Consider the following 21043-nt stretch of genomic DNA (forward strand, 5'->3'; position numbering starts at 1 on the left):
AACTTTAGAGATGTTTGAAAACAGGCCAGTCAATGTTAAGACCTAAATTCAATTGACATTCTGTAGCAACAATTGTTCAGGCTTTGTTCTGACAAATCTACTAGAACAGATAGAAATGTTATTCCTTTTATGTGCAAAGTTAGTAGATTTAAATCCCAAAAAATCTTGCACTTATAATTACAGCAAAATGCAAGTACTGACAAAATGGTGAATCACATGGCAGATCACATTTTGGACTTAACATTAATAAATTTCTCCCTGCTCCCAGTTACACAGTGTTGATTTATAACAGAAAATTCTAACAATAGGTGTTATGAACACTGAAGCAATGGCTAGTTTCTGAATTGATTTCTGGTCTTTATATTGGTGTCATTCACACCCCAATGCCAATATGTTAAATGTTACCCCAAAGAAGTAAGTTGCCGTCTTTTGATTTGCAGCCCTTTTAAATACCTAAAATGCAATAAAAAAATAAAAAGTAATGACGAGGAGAGAGAGAACATTTTATTTCTGTAAAAACCCGGCTTTAAATTGAGTAGTCAGACCTAATCCACATTAGGCTTATAGAAAAGCAGAACCAACATCGTGTGGTCTGCAGTACACAAACTGACTTTATATTCTGGCTAAATTATGGAGTAAAACTCTGAACCAATTCTTAAAATATCAAACAGCAAGAAGAAACCTTGACATTTTTCTTATTTTGCTACAAACCCAAGTAAACAAGCTTTTTTTTCCTCAAAATTTTAATTTCAAATTGCTCAAATCAGGTTGATAAAAACATAGCTCTAATCTTTAGAAATCCTCAATGCAACAAAAGTTCTCCGCTTTAGTTTCTTTGTTACAGCTTCAAAACAGTCATGTTCATCAGTTGGTTTTTTTTGAGTCCAAAATGTTTTAATTTTTTACTTTTGACAGTAAAGCCATTAGGAAGCCAGATTAAGACAATTTCTCACAAGTTTGGCGTAAACTATAAATGAATTACAGTCCTGTCGCTTAGGTCATTTGTTAAATTGGGAAGCTGCACAGAAACCTAAACGATTTTGTGACTTGGGCCAAAATACAAAGTGCAATGGCTTTCAGTCTAGCGATGAGCCGAAGAATATATAGAAAGACGTCAAAACTCTTATGTGGATCAGTGTAGTTTTAACACAATGCGACTCGCTGTGGTGTAAATGTAACCTTTTGTCTTCCTCTCTGGTATGTGTGAAGTGGGAGAGAAAAGAAAGAATTCAAGTTGTGGTCAATCAGGCTTTTCTTGAACCAAAAAAAAAAAAAAAAAAAAAAAAAAAATCACAGCAAATGGAAAGAAAAAAAAGTTCTAAGAGCCAGAGGATTCATGGGCTAAACAACAAAACAAATTCATTCACTCCAATGATGTTTCCTGGTGAACATCACCTGTTTTACAGCACCTGAACCTTTTTCTGTTGCTTTTAGATGCATCTCTCACTCCCCCACGGGCCTGTACAGGCAAATGACAACTAAACAACGGCCAAACTCCCGCAGTTCGATTCAGAGAGTTCTTTAAGCAAAATCAATGAGGGCGTCTCGACCCCAGCTTCAGGGAAAAAAAGAGGTCGTTAGAAGAAGGGAGGGTGGGAGTGGGCCCAGGTTTCTTGGCCTTTCAGTTGGCTTTGGCGCGGAGCTGCGCCCTCTTGCCCGTCACAGCCTGGAAGCCAGTCTTGATGCTAGCGACGGAGCAGCGGGAGTGGCACGTCTCGCACTGCAGAAAGTAAAGACGAGTGTCCTTCTGCAGGATGGTCTCTGGAGAGCGGCAGGTGTGGCATGTCACGTATTCCTCTGCAGGAAAGAAAACATTAATTAAAAAAAAAACACACACACACACACACACACATTTAGGACTTCAGGTCACATAGAGCTTCATTGAACAAGATGAGAAACTGACTAAATACTAAGGGGTGCTGTTGTGGCGCAGAAGTTAAGCACAAGTTCTCGATGCGGCCGTCCCAGGTTCGATTCCCGGCCTGGTGACCTTTGCTGCATGGCTTCCTTCTCTCTCTCCTTACCTTTTTTACTGTCTTAGCACTTTCAAGTAAAGGCCACTAGAGCCAAAACCAGACAACCTTGAGACTACATTACCCATAATCCAAATGCCACTGTAGCTTCACAGTTGCTTACGTTTGTAAATGAAATACGATTCAAGTTAGTTCAGTAGCAAACAGAGGCGCTTCCGACTTACTGATATATCTTCTCAACACATTTTCTATCTGTTTCTGTTGAAATCTGCCTTTGATCACAAGTTGGTTATTTCCATCTATAGAGCCGCTGTTAACAGACAAAAAGATACAAATGTTAAGTCCACACAAACACACCAGTGTCCGTTAAGAATTTTTAACATGTAATTTTTAAATAAATAGATAACCACCACGTACCTTGTTCCCAGCTCAGCCAGCAGAAAAGCGAGAAGATGTTTAGGCTGACGATGCAACCTGGGAGGGAGAAGGAAGAAGCATGAAGCCCTCTGACGGGATTTTCACCAGCCTGGGTCAGTGAGGTGCAAACAACGAGGACGGCTGTTGTGACTCACAGTTTACAGATATCTGTGAAGTTGACAAAGGACGTTTTCTTGGTTCCCACTCGAACCACCTGAGGGGGCTTCATCACAAACTTCCTCTTCTCCCCGGCCACCATGTCAGGATTTTTCTCCCTCATGATGTTGAAAACTCTGTTTAGGAGCTGGGATAAAAAAAAAAACCCACCTCAAACATTTGTTCATAAGCATCATAACAGCTGGTTTTAAACGTTGATTCTGGGTTTAGTTCTGTCCTTTTCTTAGAAAAAAAGCCACTGACCGAGATGTTGCATTCATTAAGACTGTGTAATTTGATCGTGTTTTTCTCACGTGCAAAGCATTTCTGGCTGAATCCTTCTGTTTTTATTAGTGTCTCTTTCTTAGACGCTATTCAGAAAGAAGCTGATGGAAATAATGTTGCTACCGACTGTGCGAACCCTTCATGCTCATCTTTCCAGTAAAAGGTATTCGATAGAAAGTATTCCTGCACAGGCCTGTCACTGTAACAAATTTTGTCAGATGATAAATTATCCCAAACGTTATCGCGATAAACGATAATATTGTTGTTTCGAGACCATCGCAATGGAACAATAATGCAGGATCACAAAGATTAATAAGCTTTAAATTCTAATTAACATTTAACACTGGAACTGGAGGACATTTTAAATAGTCGAAATAAGCAAAGACAATTAATTATAAAGTCTCTGTAGATAAAATTGTCCGTCAAAAAAAAAAAAAGGGTTAGAAGAGACCAAAGCAAAACACGGAAGACTTTTGTCATCACATTTTTGGTAGAAAGACGAAAAAAGACGAAAAAAAAAAGTTTTAATTTATTATGTGGATAATTAATTTATTCCTTATTGTGACATGCCTATTTCTGCACGTCTTTCATGGAATGATTATGTGTATCCAGGTTATTCTTCTTTTCTGAAGGAAGGCCTCCTCGCTCAGCACTTTTACTTTCGGCTGCGTTTTTCTTTTCTAGGCGGTGCTGCGTGTACTCAACTTCTTTTTTTATTCTCTCAGAAAGTACGGCACGCTCAGTGCTTCTGCTTTTAGCCGTGAGCTGATGCTGCCATCACCTAGCCACACTATTCGATTGTCCTTCCACGTTCCTCTGCATTTCATCTCAGTGCTCAGTTGGCTGTGGCGTTCCCACGGAGCCCAATTTAGGAGGCGCTCCTCCCCGTCGTTGCTGCAACATGTTTGCTTTGAAGGAAGGGATTGATGCTAAGCCCACTGAAGCAATCGCCCGTGTGTCGTTTAGTTCCTGTGCCGTCTTACCTCGTCGTACGTGTAGTCTCTTTCCGTGCCGGCCCACGCTGGACCCGTGGAGGAAATGAACGAAATTCCGTCGTTGTTCTTGCTGTCGTCGTCTTCCAGAGCTGCAGACACAACGTGCAAACCTTGTAAGACCGAGCAGCTCGCTTTAAGTCTTCAGAATTGAAGGAAAGCTGCCGTGGTCTGTACCGTCGTCTTTTTCCAAAGCCTCTCCCTCGTCGAAGTCGACTTTCTTCGGCTTCTTTTTTTTGCTGGGAAGCATCAAATCTAGGTTGTCCTCCTCTGGCGCCTCGGTTTGCTCCCCTTCGATTTTCAGCTCCTGGTTTTTTAAAATCAGTCAGAAGTAAAACTTAGTTTTAAATGCAGAGTGAGAATAAGTACAATTAATAATAAAAATGAAGGAAAGACAAAGAAGGAGGTAAAAAAGCAGTTTATTAGCGACTGACCTTTAATCCTTCTTCTACATCGTTCTCAAGCCCAAAATTCTTCTTTGGTTTCTTCTTCTTTTTCTTCTGGTTGAAGAAATTCAGGTCGTTCAAGTCATCGGATAGTTCTAGAACGATAAACAAACCCAGCTAAAAAACAAAAACAAAAGAAAAACAGCCAAATCTATGTTTCATGAAGAGAACTGTTACATACAGCTGTGAAACGTAAAGCAACCTTCTTTCAAACCTTTTTTCCTGCCTTCATCTTCATCTACATCCACCTCCTTGTCCTCCCCGACCTCTGGCTCGGCCTCCTTGACTTCCACCTCTTTCGCCTCTTCTCCTCCCACGCCCTCTCCTCCTTCCTCGTCCAGCATGAAGGGCTTCTTCTTCTTTTTCTTCTTCTTGGTCATGTTGGGGTCGAAAATCATCTGAAAAGTGGAGCGGACCCAAATTAGGCACAAAAGAATCCTAAAGAAATCTTGAGATTTCGAGTTTTCATGCCTTTGACTATCAATATAAAAGTGAGCGCATCATTACCTGGTTAAATGTCACTTTATTTCAAATAACCTTAGGATTTCAGACTTAAATTTCCAGAGGTCGTTGTTTTAAAGAACATTTTTATAGCATAATAATGAAGTTGAGTATTTCTAACCGGCAGATATTTCTAATCAGTCTTAAAGTACAGACTCTGCAAAAACAAAGAGACGGACAGACGTTTGAATGGATGAATTGAAAGATGGACAGGCAGTTAGCTGCTGGATGGAGGGACGTATGAATAGAAAAACACATGATGAACAGATGGGTGGATGGAGAACTGAATAAACAAGTGGATGTGTCGCCAGAGGGATGGATGACAAACGAATCCGTAAAAGTTTTAAGATTGTGTCACAATCTAGAGTTAAAGGCAACAAGAAAGCGTTAAGCGGCAAGAATGTAAAGTAACACGTTATTGACTCAGTTTAGACCCCGTGGATTAACAGCCGCTACATTGATTTTGTCTGTTTTAGTCGAGTCAAAATGAGCTAAATCTGTGTAGCTGTTAGAAATGAACGGCTAGCAGCACCGCTTCTGCTTAGCTAGCCTCTTTACCCGCTCAGTTTGAGCGATACAATGGCAACGACACGGCGGATTTATTAGCTAAAATTAATTCCTGTCACCCACTCGGTGCGATAAACCCCAGCGCAACAGCGTATTTCGCTGCTTTTTCTTTTTTTTTTTTTTTTTTTTTTTTTTAAGGCGAACATGAGTTTGACTAGTCGGCCTTCTGCTAGCCCAGTTTGCACCAGCCATGTGTGAGCTGCCGTGGACAGGGAGGGGAGCAACACTGCCGAGGCCCAAAGTCATAGATAAGGACCGAGAAATCAACCATCTGATTCCTGCAAAGGTCCCGCACCGACACTGACTGAAGACCGAGTGGTCGGGGCTCTCTTACCTCGTCTCCCGACATGTTTGCGAATTGGACGACAGAGAATTTAGTCAACTTTTCTTATCCCACGATCACTTCCACACGTCTGCTCAGGGATATTTCTTGCATCAGCGCTGGGCACCGGTGCGCATGTGCAAAGTCGCCAAACCCTGACGTCACGGCAAGAGAGAAAGAGAGAGAGAGAGGAGCGTTCAAGATCAAAACGTTACAAAAGAAAAAAAGATCAAAAAGTTACACGGGATTCCTGTGTGTGCTTAGGATTTGTTGTTTTTTTTCAGGTCAGCAGAGCTATGTGTAAAAAAGATAAATGGATAAATAGATTTATGGACGGATGGGATGGATATATTCCATCCCATCATGGATATATCTTCCATTCACCACGGGGAAACCCCTGTGGTGAATATTGGCATTTCCAGACAATTACTATGTATCTGTCCATCAGTTCATACAAAAAAATAGGCCTATCCATCCATCCATCCATCCATCTTCTTTTGCTTGTCCGGGGTGGGTCATGGGGTCAGCAGTCTAAGTAGGGAGGCCAAGACTTCCCTCTGTCAGTCACTTGTTCCAGCTCCTCCGAGGGAATCCCAAGGCCAGCTGAGAAACACAGTCCCTTCTGCGTGTCCTGGGTCTTCCTGGGGCCTCCTCTTGATGGGACATGCCCAGAACACCTCACTAGGGAGGCGTCCAGGAGGCATCCTAACCAGCCTTAATTGGCTCCTCTCGACATGAAGGAGCAGCGGCTCTACTCTGAGCCCCTCCTGGAGGACTGAGCTTCTCTCTCTAAGGGAGAGCCCAGACAACCTACGGAGAAAACTCATTTCGACTGATTGTAGCCTTGACCTCGTTCTTTTGGTCATGACCCAAAGCTCATGACCACAGATGAGAGTAGAAACATAGACCGACTAGTAAATCGATAGCTTTGCTTTTTGACTCAGGTCTCTCTTCACCACGACAGGCAGGTACAGCGCCGCTTCACTGCAAACGCTGCGCCAATCCGCCTGTGTAGCAGGAGATTGACGGACAGAAGACAAAAAAATATATATTTTTCATTTTTTTAAATAAATGTTTGTATTGCAAACATTGTACTTTATATAAAACTCATAGGCCCAAATCATGTGAGTTGTATTATATTAGTGTTTCTATGAATATAAGCAATATTCAAGTATTTGAAAATCATGACGTTACAGTCGACTTCCTTGGCCTTAACATAGAGTCATTGGCCAGAGGACATATTAAACCCACATTGCATCAGTCCTTACCCGCTGACATATAATGTACTATAATTCACATTAGTAAAATAATTTCTTCCTAGTGATCGGGCACCAAAAGGACCCACATCCTTGTAAATCCAGCCGCGAGTTTGACATGAAAACTGCGGCGGTGATCTGGTTAAAAGTAAAAACTAAAATTAAGTTAATTTCTGTTTCTGTGTACAAATACTTCTTCCCTCTAATTTCCCAAACAGGATCCAATAGTACAAATTTGTTAACGGAGTGCCAGCAGAGGCATGGGAAACATACAGCACTTATTAAAAGTTATGGCATAAATTTATCACTCATTAAGATTTTGGTGTCAAAAATTTCCAGAGAAGCCAATAAACTGATGATTTCTATTTGGAACCATGAATCATGAGATGCTTTAAAGTAATTGTATAAGTGGTGTTCCATTAAAGAGGCATTCATTCAGTGACCCAAGAACAAACTATGTGCAATCATTTTAAACACCAAAAAGCAAAACGACTTGAGTTCAGGTAAACCCGAAAATATTATCACTACTTGTACAAGAGGATGATTTTAGACTTTTCTTGCACTCTGACAATCTTTAGGTCCTTTCAGGTTCGCACAGAGTTGACCTCTGGTTGCCTCACGTGGGCGGAAACATTCCTTTACTCAGGCTGTAAAAATGACAGGCAAAAAAAGGACGACAGTGGGAAGAGAAGCAGCCTTACACTTGGAAAGTTTCGGGTTTGAATCCAGCTTCCTCCCACTACATGTCGACGTGCCACTGGTCAAGGCACTTAATCCCAAGCTTACGACTGATTTATATAAATGTGTGTGTGAATAAATTCGGTCCATCAACCATTCAGCGGTGCTGATTTAGCCATAATCTACAACCGGAGACATTTATTTCCGCTCTACTTTAGGTATTAGAGTGACTGTGAACCTTTGATAGAGATTCATCTTCCACAACAGTAAAGGAATTGTAAACTTTTAATGATTCTGCAAATAATATTCTCATCTGGATAAATAAAACATAGAAATGCAAACATGCTTTCCCATCTGTCCTTGTGTGTTTTTGTTTTCTTTTGTACGTAACAAAAAAAAGAAAGAAAAAAAAGTAAGTCGTGACTTTAAAAAAAAAAAAAGATTCCTTTTAAACTCCAAAATGCAGATGTAGTGGATCGACTAAGCAGAACTTTCCACCTCAATGCAACCAATAATGTGTGACAATAGTTTATTATAACTATTATTATTATTATTATTTTTTTTTAACAATATACAATTTGAAACAAAACCCTTATGAGAAGGACAAAGACAGACAGAGCAGGATGAAAAGTGTTAGGTTAAACATCTCTGGTCTCAAGCCGTGCGGTGGGATCTGTATCGTGACTTCCCTTCTCTCTGCATGCTTCACGCGACCTCAGCCGAAACCTCTCGACACAGTATATGAAAAAGAGATACATTTGAGATATTTACACCAAATAACGAGAACCACTGGCGAGGACGCCTTCTGGGGCTAAAAACGATGACAGGAGGTAAAGAGGAGGGTCAGAGCCCCCGCAGCTTCAGACAAAATAAAGAGGTTACGGTTCTTGCAAACGCACACACAGATTCTGGAGAATCCTCGCCCACTGCATGCTTCTAGTTGAGAAGTAATAATAATAACGATAATAATGAAAAACCAAACCAAAGCAAAGGGAGTTAAGGAAAAAAATTATAATCAGGGAGTGAGCAACACAAAGACAAACATTGGAACAAGATCTCTGTGGATTTAGCCTCTGTGAAAATTCTCCCATCAGCCTGAGATGTTCTGAACATCTTGGCGCGCCAATCAAACGCTGCTTCCAATGAAATGGCCCCGCCTGGATACGGGAGAGTTAAGGTGTTTTTGTTGTTTTTTTTTTTAATCAGGGGTAAAATCATCTAGGTGACACTGAGACCCGACCGGCTCATTAGGAACCGAGCGGCTCAGGTTTTCACATTTCTTTAGGGGGCAAAAACAATAATAATAATAAAAAAAAGAGAGGGGGAAAAAAAAGTACAGCATTGTTGCTTAATTGTAGTGTTACACAACGTCAACTCTCCTCAGACACACAGAAAACACTCAACATCCGATCAGTTCATTCTATCCAATTCCTCGTCGTTCCTTCCTCTTCCCCCTCAATCAGACGCAGGTTCGATGTGACGGGATGCTGCGTTTACATCGCTTCCGCCCAGCGCTGCAGGTCCTCCATGTCGTCCTCGTCTTCTTCTTTCTTGGCTACGAGGTAAAATAGTTTATTTTTTTTAATTAGGCATATGAAAACCAGCTCTATTGTTCAAAGTCGCAGCTTTAGACGTGACTGTAACGAGTCTGTACGGTTTCTGGTAGAAGTTTTTAATTCTTTCCAGATTTTCTTCCATTGGAATCAGCATTTTATCCCTTCATTGGGATTTTAATTTGAAAGAACAAAGAGTCGTGCGATGATTTTTGAATATTTGAATATTTGAGAATATTTAAAATCCAGTGCAATGATAAACGACGGGAGACATCAGACGAACAGAAACAGTTTCCTTTCTAGATTGAAGACGGACAAACAAGCCCGAATCATAACCCTATTTAACTAAAGATTAAATAAAAGAAGCCTCACCAGGTTTAGAGGGTAATGAAGTAGAAGGCACGTTGGGGAGGGGCGCGTTCTCCGGTCCACCAATCTCCAGCAGGTTTTTGTCCAGCTCCTCCTGTTCCAACTCGTCCAGCTCCGCCAACAGCTCATCCTTACAAACGGGATCAACAGCAAAGATTAAAACCAAACGCTGCCTCCCGCCAAGAAGAATGAGATTTAATCCAAAAGTTAAATCAAACACGGAAAAAGGGTGAAAGTGAGCGCAAAAGACAGAGCATCAAACTGAGCTTAACAAGGTCCTAAAAGAGGGAAACCTTGAATGAAAATCCTGAATCGGGATACTTCAGGTCAGCAGACTGAGACTTTAAGAAAGAACTCATTCAGAGCATCCTGGTGACTGAATACCTTCGGCTGTGTTGAATTACTCTATGAATAAGCGCATTTAGATTCAAGGCCAATCCGAGACAGAGCAACAAGAAACAGGGTTCAACTCCGTTCGGCGCCATGTTGGCCGGTGAAACGGCTCCCTCTGAGTTCTGCTTCACCGGATGAACCGACTCACCTCGTCAAACTCCTCTCCGAACCCAACGGGTTTAGAAATGGCGTCGGAGATTTCCTGAGCCAGCTCCTGCTGCTCGGTAATGTCCTGCATCAGGTCGTCCACCTTGTCGATGTCCCTGATGCGACGACAAGAAAAGAAGGTCCGTTCACAAAAAGGTAAAAGCAAAAAAAAAAAAAGAAAAAAAGGGAAAAACCACAAAATAAAACGTTGATGTGGCGGGAACAATAACAACGCCTCATCTCATTTCACCTCAGACGTAATTCATTAATTAGGCCACGAATCGCTACGTTTGCTCTTACATGTTTTCATGGGCGGACTTCATGGCCTTGGCGGCGAAGCCCATGTTTTTGAGCACTTCCGTGTTGGTGTTGGCGTTTTCCAGCGCCTCCCTCTGGAACTCGATGGTTGACAGCGTGCCGTCGATCTGGGCCAGCTGCTTCTCGTACCGCTTCTTTCTTTTCAAAGCCTGCAGCGCCGCTGAGGGGAAAAACAGAGCGCAGGGAGATTGGCGTCAGGATCGGCAGAGGCACACACATGGATACACAACCAGTTCTCAGGTGGTAGAATCAGGAATCATTTATTCCCAGAGGAGTTTTATTCAGACAACCTAAAAAGGTATTTAAAAAAAAAAAAACTATTTTATGAAGCATCTGTTTTTTTTTTTTTATAAAAAAAACCCAGATTCTTTGCAATTCTGGCAATTTTGTGACTAATTATTGCTATCTGTGCTAAGGGTCTGTTCAAAAGTGAGTTTATTTTATTCCCATCATTTCTTATCACACCTCCACTTATGAACTTTTTGATGCATGTTCCGACTGAAAATAGAAGCAACTTCTGATTTATTAAGAGCGACTCATGATCTACCTTCCTTGACCGGGATGTTCTCTTGTCTTCCGATTTTGACGAGAGCTAAAGAGAAATAGGTCTTTATTTCGTCACATTAAACCTACGTCGAGATTACTAATTAAATGTTTCCAGATGCTGTCATTTAATTTTGTGCAAAGTATACATTTCTTTTAGAAGATTTTTTTTTTCTAAATGTGGGAGTTTAGAAAAAAAAAATCCCACATGTAGTAAATCTATTTTCAATATTTCCAGTGTGAAATATATTTTTTTTAAAAAGTGGTTTTAGAAGGTTTGGGTGGCACTTGCAGCCTTTATTTGCAGTATTCAAACAAAAAATGGTCACTACCTATGAACTGGGCGCAGTACCTCAACATGCCATGCTGGTACTATTATTTTCTGATTATTGGCTTGTAGTCAGTGTACCCTGCATATGGTCTATCAATAAAAAGAAACAACACCACTACCGAAGCTTTACCGGAAGCCAAATGTACCCAATTAGGATAGAAAGGACGTCTTGAAGAAATCGAGACACAGATATTTGTGTAGTGAAATTAAAGTCAGCTTCTACTTTAGACTTCATGGAAAAGTACAATAAAAAAAAAGCACAGCTTGATCTCTTCCTGCCAACAGACACGTGTACTTAATGAAAGATTTTCCCTCATCTGGTTACAGATTAGTTATCTTCTTTTGTGGATTTCCCTCAAAGTACATCTTGTACTTACCCACGATGGGTGGATTTTACCTTAGTATGCAGACTGAGGTCAGTTTTGGTGTTAACTTGTATTCTGTTTTTGTCGGTGTTTAACATCATGCTGAGTCATTTTTTAGATGATAAGGTGAGTCAACAACACATGAGACCTCAGTAATTCTCATTGTGATGATGACCTCACCTGACACTTTATACATTAGATATTCTTTGTTCACCACTATTAACAGGTTTTTTTTTGTAGAGTTCAGTTCCAGTGTAGGTTTTAAAATCTAGATAATAAATGTTAAATCATCATGTTACACGTCTTTGTTTTGAATACAAAGAAGCTGTGGTGTTTTCATTCAAGATAGTGATACTAGTCAGTTCCTAAAGGTGATGCTCTATAGCCTGCTGTCTGATCCAAACTTTTAGCAGTACTAGAACCTAAATGAGTCAGAATCTAAAAATATAGGTTGTTCCTATGTTTAGCCTGGAGTCGTAAAAATGACAAACTGGAAAAAATGAAGTTCTCACCCACTGTATTACAACACCTGTACGTCATCCTAGGCTGAGTCATTGTGCCAACCTTTGTTGCGTCAGAGCAGGAAATAATTACAATGGAGGCCAAGCACTGAAAGTATTCAGGCCGGCCGGCGCAGGAACTTTTTCATTTCACTCAGAACAAATGTTAACCAGCTACAACTCCTCCTACTGTCAGGTAGAAACATCAGGACAAACAACTGTGCTGTTCTTTGTACATTTCTCCCAAATGTGAGCTTTCATTTAACAATCATCTTGACAATAATGTTAATTAATGAGCCAGTGGAATTCAGCTTGATGAGAGACGAATCAGTCTGTCAGCCAGATATTAGGATCAGCCAGTTTTAACTGGATAAACCTTGATCAGTGATGTGCAAATAGAAAGCTGAAAAAAAATATTTTATCCCAGTTTAATTAATGCACTAAAACTAAACTCTTTTCTTGGTTGCACTAACCAACAGGGTGTTATTTAATGCACTAGTTTGTTAAATAAAAATTTGATTCAGATTAGATACATGCATCTGAATACATAAAAAGGGGTAAGTTGACCATCTCCAACATATACCTGAATACATTTTAGAATAGAGTAGAAACAGCATTTATTGTCCTGCAAAGGGAAAATTGAGGTCTAACAGCATGATCATGTTCAAATGTAATTCTTGTGACGACGGTTTTTTCAGAGATTGCGCCAAGCCTCCTATGGGTTAGCAACAGAAGTGAGCCAGTGGTGAAGACGAAGGTCGTCCAGTCAACTGGCGATAAATTTGTACTTACCCATGATAGGGAAAAAAAATAGCTAGCTAACAAAGATATATTAGCAGTTAGCTAAGATGGAAACCATAAGTTAGCGGAAGCTTCTTCCACCTCGAGAACTCACAAGCAATGCAGATGTGCGCGCGCGACTCAAACTCAATGTCCCACGAGAAAAAAGAAAAGAAAAGAAAAAAGACGTATATGAAATTAAATAGTCAAAATGTAAGACTTGGAATTAATGTTAAGGCCAGCTCACATTTTCTCCACATTCATGCCTTAATTAAAGATACATGCATTTCAGACTTTGTAAATTCTTGGTTCACGCAAAAGTTCTTAAGATAAAACAAATCTATAAACAAACCAATAATAATAGTACTAATACTAAAATGCATAAGGCTATCATGAAAGTATGCGTTTCTGTTGCTAAAAATCTTTGACACAAGTGTGACTTAATGTTATACAATATTGCCAAGATTATTATCTTCAATTGTCAGATACTTTCAAGGTTACCTATGTCAAAATAAAATTAGAGGGCCTTTATAACAGTGTACATAGCAGGTAGAGGTGTTGATCCGGGTGGAAACACGCCCACCTCCCTGACATCCGTCAACCTTTGCCCTCAGACTTTGTGTCCTCATGGGGAATCTGTAAAGAACACCTTTGACCATTTTTTCCGGCTTTTAAATAGCCACTCACTAATTCACCGCAAATATCATCACAGGGATATGTTGAGAGAGGAGTCTACATGGATGTTAAGTGGAAAAATTTATGAACTCAACATGAATTTTAAAAAAAATGCCAGCCTGTCATTTAACCAGCTGTCCTGGGTGTCGACCTAAGAAAATAAAGCCAGCCAACATTTACGATGGCGACGTAAAGTTAGCCAAAAATGCTAAGGTGCTGGCTAACGTTTGACTTGTGCTGGTTGACCTGATATTTCACCACGTGAAGTCAGATAGTAGATGGAAATAACACCGTTGTCTCACCTCTCTTGTTTTTCGTGCCGTTTTTCTTGGCGATCTGCAGCTCCTGCTCGATCTTTTTCTCCAAAAATTCCTGTTTCTTCGTTAGCATCTCCTCCGTCTCACGGAGTTTCTGGATCGCCTCCTGTGCGCTCGGTCCCTTTCCCCCTTTTCCACCTCCTCCAAATATCTTGCCGAACAACGACATGTCTAAGCTGCTACAGGACCCTCGCTGTAAAAATAGCTAAATAAAGCAGAGCGTAGGAGAAACCCAGGCTCTGGAAAGGCCACCTCGCTAAAACCTATCCCAACACTTCGCCCAACCTGGAAGGATTGTTGATGTTTTTCTACTTCCTGGATTAGGCCCGATGACGTCTGTTGCTAGACAACAGTAGTGGGCGTCGCCTCTGGGCTCTCTTTCTCCCTCTGCTGGATAATTATCGCAACTGCTAAACAGACAAAAAGGTAGACACGGCGTTCCTTGAAAACGCATTCACAGTAGTAAAGTGAACTTAAACGTTTATTCACATTAAACATTTCATGCGGAAAAGACACAATGACGCTTCCATGAAAATAAATAAATAAAACCTAAAAAGTTAAAATGAAAAGGAAAAAAAATATCTTTATGTAAATTAGCATTTTAATACATACGTCTACAAGACAACACAAAGAAATATAAGCTTAATTTGGATAATGTATGACAGATTTAAGCAAAGTACAGCATAACTGTTAAGGGAAAGATGCATGTTAAACAGCTTTGTACATCTATATTGGTTTGATAGCATGTGTTAACATCTATTCCTATTCCTACATGAATCCATATCCAGACTTTGACTGGACCATTCGAACACATGAATCAGGTTTTATCTAAACTGTGTCATTATAACTGTGGTTGTTTGTTTAGGATTTCTGTCATTGCTAAAGGTAATTGTTCCATTGTTGGTTTATTTCAGCTTCTAAGCTTTTCTTTGGTCATATTTAACTCTATCCATCAGTCTGTCAACATTGATCAACTTTCCCCGTCCTTGGTATGTTCAGGATTTATGAAGACCAACAGCATTAATTTCAGTTTCATATCCCTGGAAAGTCTTTTGAGTTGACTTGTGACAGACTATAAACTATAAACATTTACGTGCTTTTAACAGTATTTTTCTTATTACCCATTTTAGAAAAGAAAAAAAAGGACAAAAGTATGGCATGCACATTATTAGTTGATTTGTTGACCCACCTGAGCTGTGGATCTCTGTTATTGCAAACTGGAACAGTTCAAGAAATATAGAAACTTCTGGAAGCGATGGTAGGATGTTTTAAGCTTGTGACATCATTAGCATGTCAGAAGCAAACAGCAAACTTTCTCAGGAAGTTACTGGTCAACCAAAATCAAACCAAGATCGCATCAATGACCGAAGCATGTGAAGAACTTCACTTTTCTTCATTAAGGTCAGTGTTTCTGATTCACCAGACAGAAAAATGGCCTCCATGGGCGATTTCCCAAACCCAAACAACTGCTGAGCATAGAACAAAAAGTATATTTAAAAAAATCTTTTAAGACCTTAGAAAAGCAAAAAGGGGAACATTTTGAATGGTGTGCATTCAGTTACACAAAATTAACATAGCATCTCATAAAAAAAGAACATCAAACTGCCAAGCACAGCACAGCAGAGTGACAATCTGGGGCTGTCTTTCTGCTTCAGAGGCTGGATGACTTGTGTCGGATGGAACCACGAATTCTGCTCGAGCAGAATGCAGAAAATCCTTAATGAGAACATTATCGCTTCAGTTCAAGCAAACCTGAGTTATGCAACAGAACAGTGATCCAAAAACACGTGCAAGTCTGATTGGCCGAACTAAAAAACAAACTGAAGGACTTAGGAGTTCTTCCAGCTAGCAGATAGCAGCTGTTGCCACAAAGGGTGGAAAAACCAGTTCTTAATTTCTTTCCTCAGGTAATTACTTCTGTCACACACAGAGCCGCGTTGGTATGCGTAGCTTCTTTCCCCTTAATTAAAAACTTAATGACTGAATATCTGTATTTACTCAGATTATCAGTTGATCTGAAACATTTGTATGAGAGAAAACAATCCAGTTTCTGTAAGTGGGAAAATCATTTTAAAGCACTAAATGTTTACAGCCCATTTATGACCAAGTTTAAATTTATGACTTCACACACACAGACTGGGATCCACAGTCCATTAGGGTAAACACACTCACAAATAAGAACCAGCTGGAGATGAGGGGAGTTTATTACTGTAATTTATTATGATGCTACATGATCCATGGTGGCTCTTCAGTTCTTTTCTTGCTTTACTACATGTTTTGAGTATTTATATGTACATACAAAAGAGTATCCGATGACTGTGAGATTACACTGCTGTGACTGCACCAATGCAGGAGTGGTCTAAAGCGCAAATACCTTTTTTTTTATTATTATTTCCTTTAATGTAGTGCGTATTAACAGGTCAGTCCCCACAGACGGCCACGCCCCAAATACCGCAGCACCTCCATCTTTTAGGCAAAAAAAAAAAAAAAGACACATTTCTCTTTATTTTTCCTGGAACAGAACTGATTTATAAAGGTGGGTGCATGATGGTCGACACGAAGCAGCGGTTACCACCAACCGGAGCCGGATGGGAAACAGAAACAAGGAGATGAAGAAAACAAAACAGTTCAACCGATAAAACCCCAAGACTAAACTGGTCCCTTTTGAAAACACAGGCCTTGCTTGAATTTCCAAACTTAATAAATAACTATAAAACAGCAATCGTAATTCAGGCTATTTCATACAGGCTGCAGTATATTTGGAGATCATAAAATAACTTCGATAACACACAGACACACACACAAAAAAAACAGAGCCAAAGCAAAGGTGGACAAAACTGATTTTCTTAACTCTGGATTTCCTAGAAGTGCATCAGCTGAGTCTGCAGGACCTGCTGTGGATTGAAACTGTTTCAGAACCGATTCTAGACATCAAACTAATTTATAGCTTCGCTTTTTATTTTTTAAATAGATCACCGTACATCTTAAGTTAATCATCACAATCCTTTATTAAGTGATAACTTTATTAGTGGCCCAAAGATTTAATTCGATTGAGCAGATTCTTGATCTGGACAGAGAGCAACATGATTAATAATTGTAATCTTTTTTTTTTTCAGTGAACATTCCCCATTTTCTGTTACAAACAGGAAACTCTTTGCAGCCCCATCAAATTAAAACATCCACACACACACACACACAGCTTCTACTGGCTCATACATACAGTATACTTATTTATATTTATATATATCATTTTTCACGTCACTCTTTAGAAGACAAGACACAAGGTTTGCATTCAGGAAAAAGAACAAAAAGTCTTTCCATGATTAATTTTGTACTTCTGTCCTGTCAGATCATCAATAACGAGTGGAAGAGACATGATAACGGAGGTAAAGACACGCCAGTGAGAAACTTTCAGAATCATTGAAAGACTAAACATTCAGCCAGCGTGAAGCCACTTCCACACACTACAGCAAGGATGGGGAAGGTCCTTTTAGGAAGCAGAGATGGACGGAGAGAAAAGATCAAAAGCAGGGAACAAAAAAGAAAAAAAAAAATCAAAAAAGAAAACAAAGCCTGCGACAAAAAAAAACGCTGAGCCTTGTGGTTTAACCGGGCCTTTGTTTACCTTCTACACTTAACTCCCCTTAGATACAAACTTTATAGTTTGCCACTAATAACATCGTTCTTTCTAATCCTTTGGAGATCACGTATAATAAAATTCTTCCTCTGCTGGTGACTTCACAACACAAATTTACCCTGGAGGGCCCCGTTTCAGGAAGCAGGGTGAACGAGCCCTGAGCAGAAGGCAGGTGCTCTGAACAAACCTACCCAGATCAGTGATACTCGGGGTTTCGGTTTCAGAGCAGGAGATATCAACTAGGCAACTCAATTCTGAGTCAAGTTACCCCTGAGTTAAGCGCGAGTGCGGCTAAACGGCAAAGACCGCATCAATGGGAGGCAAATAACGCGATTCACCATGGCAACGGGAGAGAAAAACAGTCCTGAAAGTTTGCATTTCTCACCACCAGAATCAGAAGTTTTACTGACGATGTAGAGAGAATATAAAAAACATTTAAGAATTTTTTTTTTAGCAATGCTGTTGCTGCTGCAAAATTGTGTAAGTTAGTGGGCAGAGAGTAAATGTATGAGGTTCAGCAGAGAATATTCTTGACGCTATACTTATTTAACACACACTCTATATTTATTATGTTTTATCAAGCGGCCCTTCCAGGGACTGAACCCCTGTGTCACCTGACGGGTGAAGACACACACCTCTTAAATTAGAAATCTCTCTTAGGTGACTTCTGCTATATATCAACAGTTTAGAAGCTATCGTAACATTTCTGACAGAATCCCGTTGGCAGTAATACAGCAGGGTTGCTTCAAGAAGTCAGCTGCGGTGGGAAGTTGACTCGGGATAACACCTCTCCTGCTGAAGTCGCAGTAAAGAGCTGTTGCAGGGAGGTGTGGAAAACAAACCCAGGCCAAGCTAAACCAGTAAGGATTGTACCACCAGAACTGGAGCCGCAAAATTCGTTTAGATTCTTCAAAAGCTGGGAGAAAGTTATCTGTTGAATCGGATGCAAACATCACGGTGAGAAACCATAGAGATGAATCACCAGGAAGACAGATTATCATCAGCCTGGCTCTACTAGTTAGTCCCATTATGATTGTTAAAGTACAGCCTAAAACCATAATTTCAATAAACACCAGAGGTAAGAAGAGGGAAAAAAAAATTTAAATTAAATTCCAGCCAGCAAAGAGCTTATGTGAGTATATTTGTAAACTATGTTGGGTTGGCTTGTGTTTTCAGACACTGCATGCTCTCCTACAGCATGTCATGATACTAGTCGAGGCATTGACTCATTTTACGAATGGCTGACATGCACTGAAACCTATCGATTGGAAAAAATGTGAACTACAATATAAATAGATTTGTACCAATTAAGCAGCATTAACCGCCACTAACCTCTAAAGACGATCGATGGATCGCCATCGACAGCAGCGTCCATCATGGGAGTCATGGAAACTCCGTCTCCACCAGCCTCACCTTCAATTTAGTTTTCTTATCTTGTTTGTATTCCTCAGGGAGAAGGTCACTATGGGCCTGAATTTAAACCTAAAGTCTGCTAAGTGTTGCCCGATCACCACAGCGTTCACTAAAGCCAGCGGCTCTAACGTCAACCCTTATTGCCTGGGGTTACTTCAGTCGCACAGTTAAAAAAATAAAAATAAAAAATTGTGAAGTCCAGCAGTGGAAAATTATACTTTTTTTTTGTTTTTCCTCAGCTGTGTTTTTATCATGATTGCACAATTGTTGTTGAAGGAAGAAAACCCCTGGCTAGTAGCTTTAAATGTTAAGAAAACAAGCAAACAGATCAACATAAACCCAGCAGACATCCCCGTTGCCGTCATTGGTACGTGCCCTTTAAGACACGCTGTCCGTCCCTTCATTCCTGCGTCCGTCCATCCGTCCGTCACTGTGCTCAGTCTGTGTCTCTAAAGGACCAGCTTGCCAATGATGGCTCCAATCACAAAGAAGAGCAAGCACAATGCGAGGATGCGGGTGCTCAAGCCTTCATCCTTCGTCATGGCCGTGCTACCCAGGGGGTTGGGGTGAGAAGCAGCCATCGGTGTGATCTTTCTCTTCCGCACACCGTCGTCCTCCTGAAGCAAAGAAGAAACACACAAGCTTACTTGGAGGCTGCAAAACCCAGAGACTGGAAGGAAAAAACAAACACCACAAGGAAGGAAGGAGAACAGAAGAACATACAATAGGAAGAAAGGAACAAAAGTAGGAAAGACACAAGGAAGGAGGGGCAGAGGAAGGAGAGAAGACAACTTGAAAGAAAGTAAGGAAAATTGAAAGGAGGAAGAAAAGGAGAACATTGGGGAGACAAGAAAAATAAAGACCCAAATAAAAGGAAACTGGGTTAGAGTGGAAAAAAGGAAAAACATGAAAGATCAAAGAAAGAAAGAAAGGGCAAAAGTAAAGATAGGATGAAGCACAAAGGGAAGAAAGGAAGAAAACAGAATGGATAAAAGGAAATAAGGAAGGAAAAGAGGACAAAAGAACATTTGAAAAAAAGTAAGGTGAGATGGAAATGAAGAGAAAGAAAGAGCACTGAAGAAAGGACAGAAGGAAGTACAATAGGAAGAAAAGAACGAAAAAAGTAGGAATGAAACAAGAAAGAAATGAAGACATGAAGGGAGAAGACAAAAAATGAAGGATTTAACATTTAGACAATCGAATATGGATTAAAATCTGGAAATACCAGCATCTCCCCCTATACTCTCATTGATATTCATTGTATAAATATATGTTTTCCTCTAAATTAAACTTAACCAAATATTTACTTTAGCCTTGCTGAGGCTGAGAAATATATTTTTCCCTAAAGGGAGGGAGGAGGGAATTGGCCTGGACCTGTCGGAGCCACCGTTTCAGCGCTTCTCACCCGGATCTGTTTGTTTTCTTCTCGTAGCCTCTGCACCTCCATCTGCAGCTGCCTGCACTCCTCCATGATCTTCTTCACCTCCCCGTCATCCAGGGAGGCGCTGGCTGACTTGGGCAGCGCAGAGTGCTCAGTCTTAACAGAGGTAGAGGAAGACACAGGTTTGATGCTTTCACTCTCATGCTGCGGAGAGAGAACGGGTGGGGGGCGGGCGGGTGGAATGGCGGTGAGGGAGGAAGAAGGAGAAGTGGAATAAGGAAAAAAAAAGAAAACATGCCGACGCGGCGGGGAGTGAGATCCAGGCACAAGACATGTATGAATACAAACTAGGGGTTGAACGACTACATATTTTTTAAGGTTGACTAAATCATGATGTCGACTAGTCGCGGTGATGTCATAGTGACGCAAGCGCAAAATGCTTCACAACTACTTGGAGGCTTTATCAGCTATATTCACTGAAAATATTGACACCCCTCCATCCCCCATTCCGTTTTCCTGCTTTTACTAAGTCTATTATGCAGAATTAAAAGAGCAATAAACAGATTATTCTTCGTGAGCAGCGGAGAAAAGTTTGTTGCACAAAGTTGGGTCTTACTTTTTTTTTTTTTTTTCCCAAACACCGGCTGATACTGATGATCTCTGGATAGTTACTCATATAGGAGTCAAACTATCACACTGACCACAATGGTGCTTTTGGAACATCACAA

The 21043-nt window shown here is 40.5% G+C and overlaps 3 protein-coding genes across 5 annotated transcripts in view; all 3 read right to left on the reverse strand.

Annotated features, from left to right (window-relative positions):
* Positions 1 to 482: 482 nt before the first annotated feature.
* eif2s2 (eukaryotic translation initiation factor 2, subunit 2 beta) lies at positions 483 to 5806 on the reverse strand. Of its 2 annotated transcripts, none has more exons than XM_016663988.1 (9): positions 5672 to 5806; positions 4472 to 4667; positions 4258 to 4364; positions 4001 to 4130; positions 3815 to 3915; positions 2546 to 2694; positions 2391 to 2447; positions 2198 to 2283; positions 483 to 1797 (listed from the first exon to the last, which is right to left on the reverse strand). In XM_016663988.1, the coding sequence occupies exons 1-9, from the start codon at positions 5684 to 5686 to the stop codon at positions 1622 to 1624; spliced, it is 1017 nt and encodes a 338-aa protein (XP_016519474.1). In that variant the 5' UTR covers positions 5687 to 5806; the 3' UTR covers positions 483 to 1621. The 2 variants fall into 2 exon arrangements, with proteins under 2 accessions (XP_016519474.1, XP_007578004.1); XM_007577942.2 differs by having other exon boundaries at positions 4484 to 4667; positions 5672 to 5805.
* Positions 5807 to 7864: 2058 nt separating this feature from the next.
* LOC103156040 (charged multivesicular body protein 4b) lies at positions 7865 to 14213 on the reverse strand. The gene is made up of 5 exons (XM_007577943.2): positions 13870 to 14213; positions 10356 to 10533; positions 10057 to 10171; positions 9519 to 9645; positions 7865 to 9148 (listed from the first exon to the last, which is right to left on the reverse strand). The coding sequence occupies exons 1-5, from the start codon at positions 14051 to 14053 to the stop codon at positions 9087 to 9089; spliced, it is 666 nt and encodes a 221-aa protein (XP_007578005.1). The 5' UTR covers positions 14054 to 14213; the 3' UTR covers positions 7865 to 9086.
* A 1868-nt stretch (positions 14214 to 16081) lies between these two features.
* LOC103156041 (vesicle-associated membrane protein-associated protein B) overlaps positions 16082 to 21043 on the reverse strand; it is a 9178-nt gene continuing 4216 nt past the window's right edge. The window contains exons 5-6 of one of the 2 annotated variants that reach the window (XM_007577945.2): positions 20340 to 20471; positions 16082 to 19551 (exon numbers count right to left, since the gene is read on the reverse strand). In XM_007577945.2, coding sequence (XP_007578007.1) covers positions 19384 to 19551; positions 20340 to 20471 — 300 coding nt within the window. In that variant the 3' untranslated portion in view covers positions 16082 to 19383. Of the gene's footprint in view, positions 19552 to 20339; positions 20520 to 21043 lie in introns of both variants that reach the window. The other variant, XM_007577944.2, reaches the window with a different exon arrangement.

Source organism: Poecilia formosa, unplaced genomic scaffold (genome assembly GCF_000485575.1).
Source record: "Poecilia formosa unplaced genomic scaffold, Poecilia_formosa-5.1.2 Scaffold461, whole genome shotgun sequence".
NCBI lineage: Eukaryota > Metazoa > Chordata > Actinopteri > Cyprinodontiformes > Poeciliidae > Poecilia > Poecilia formosa.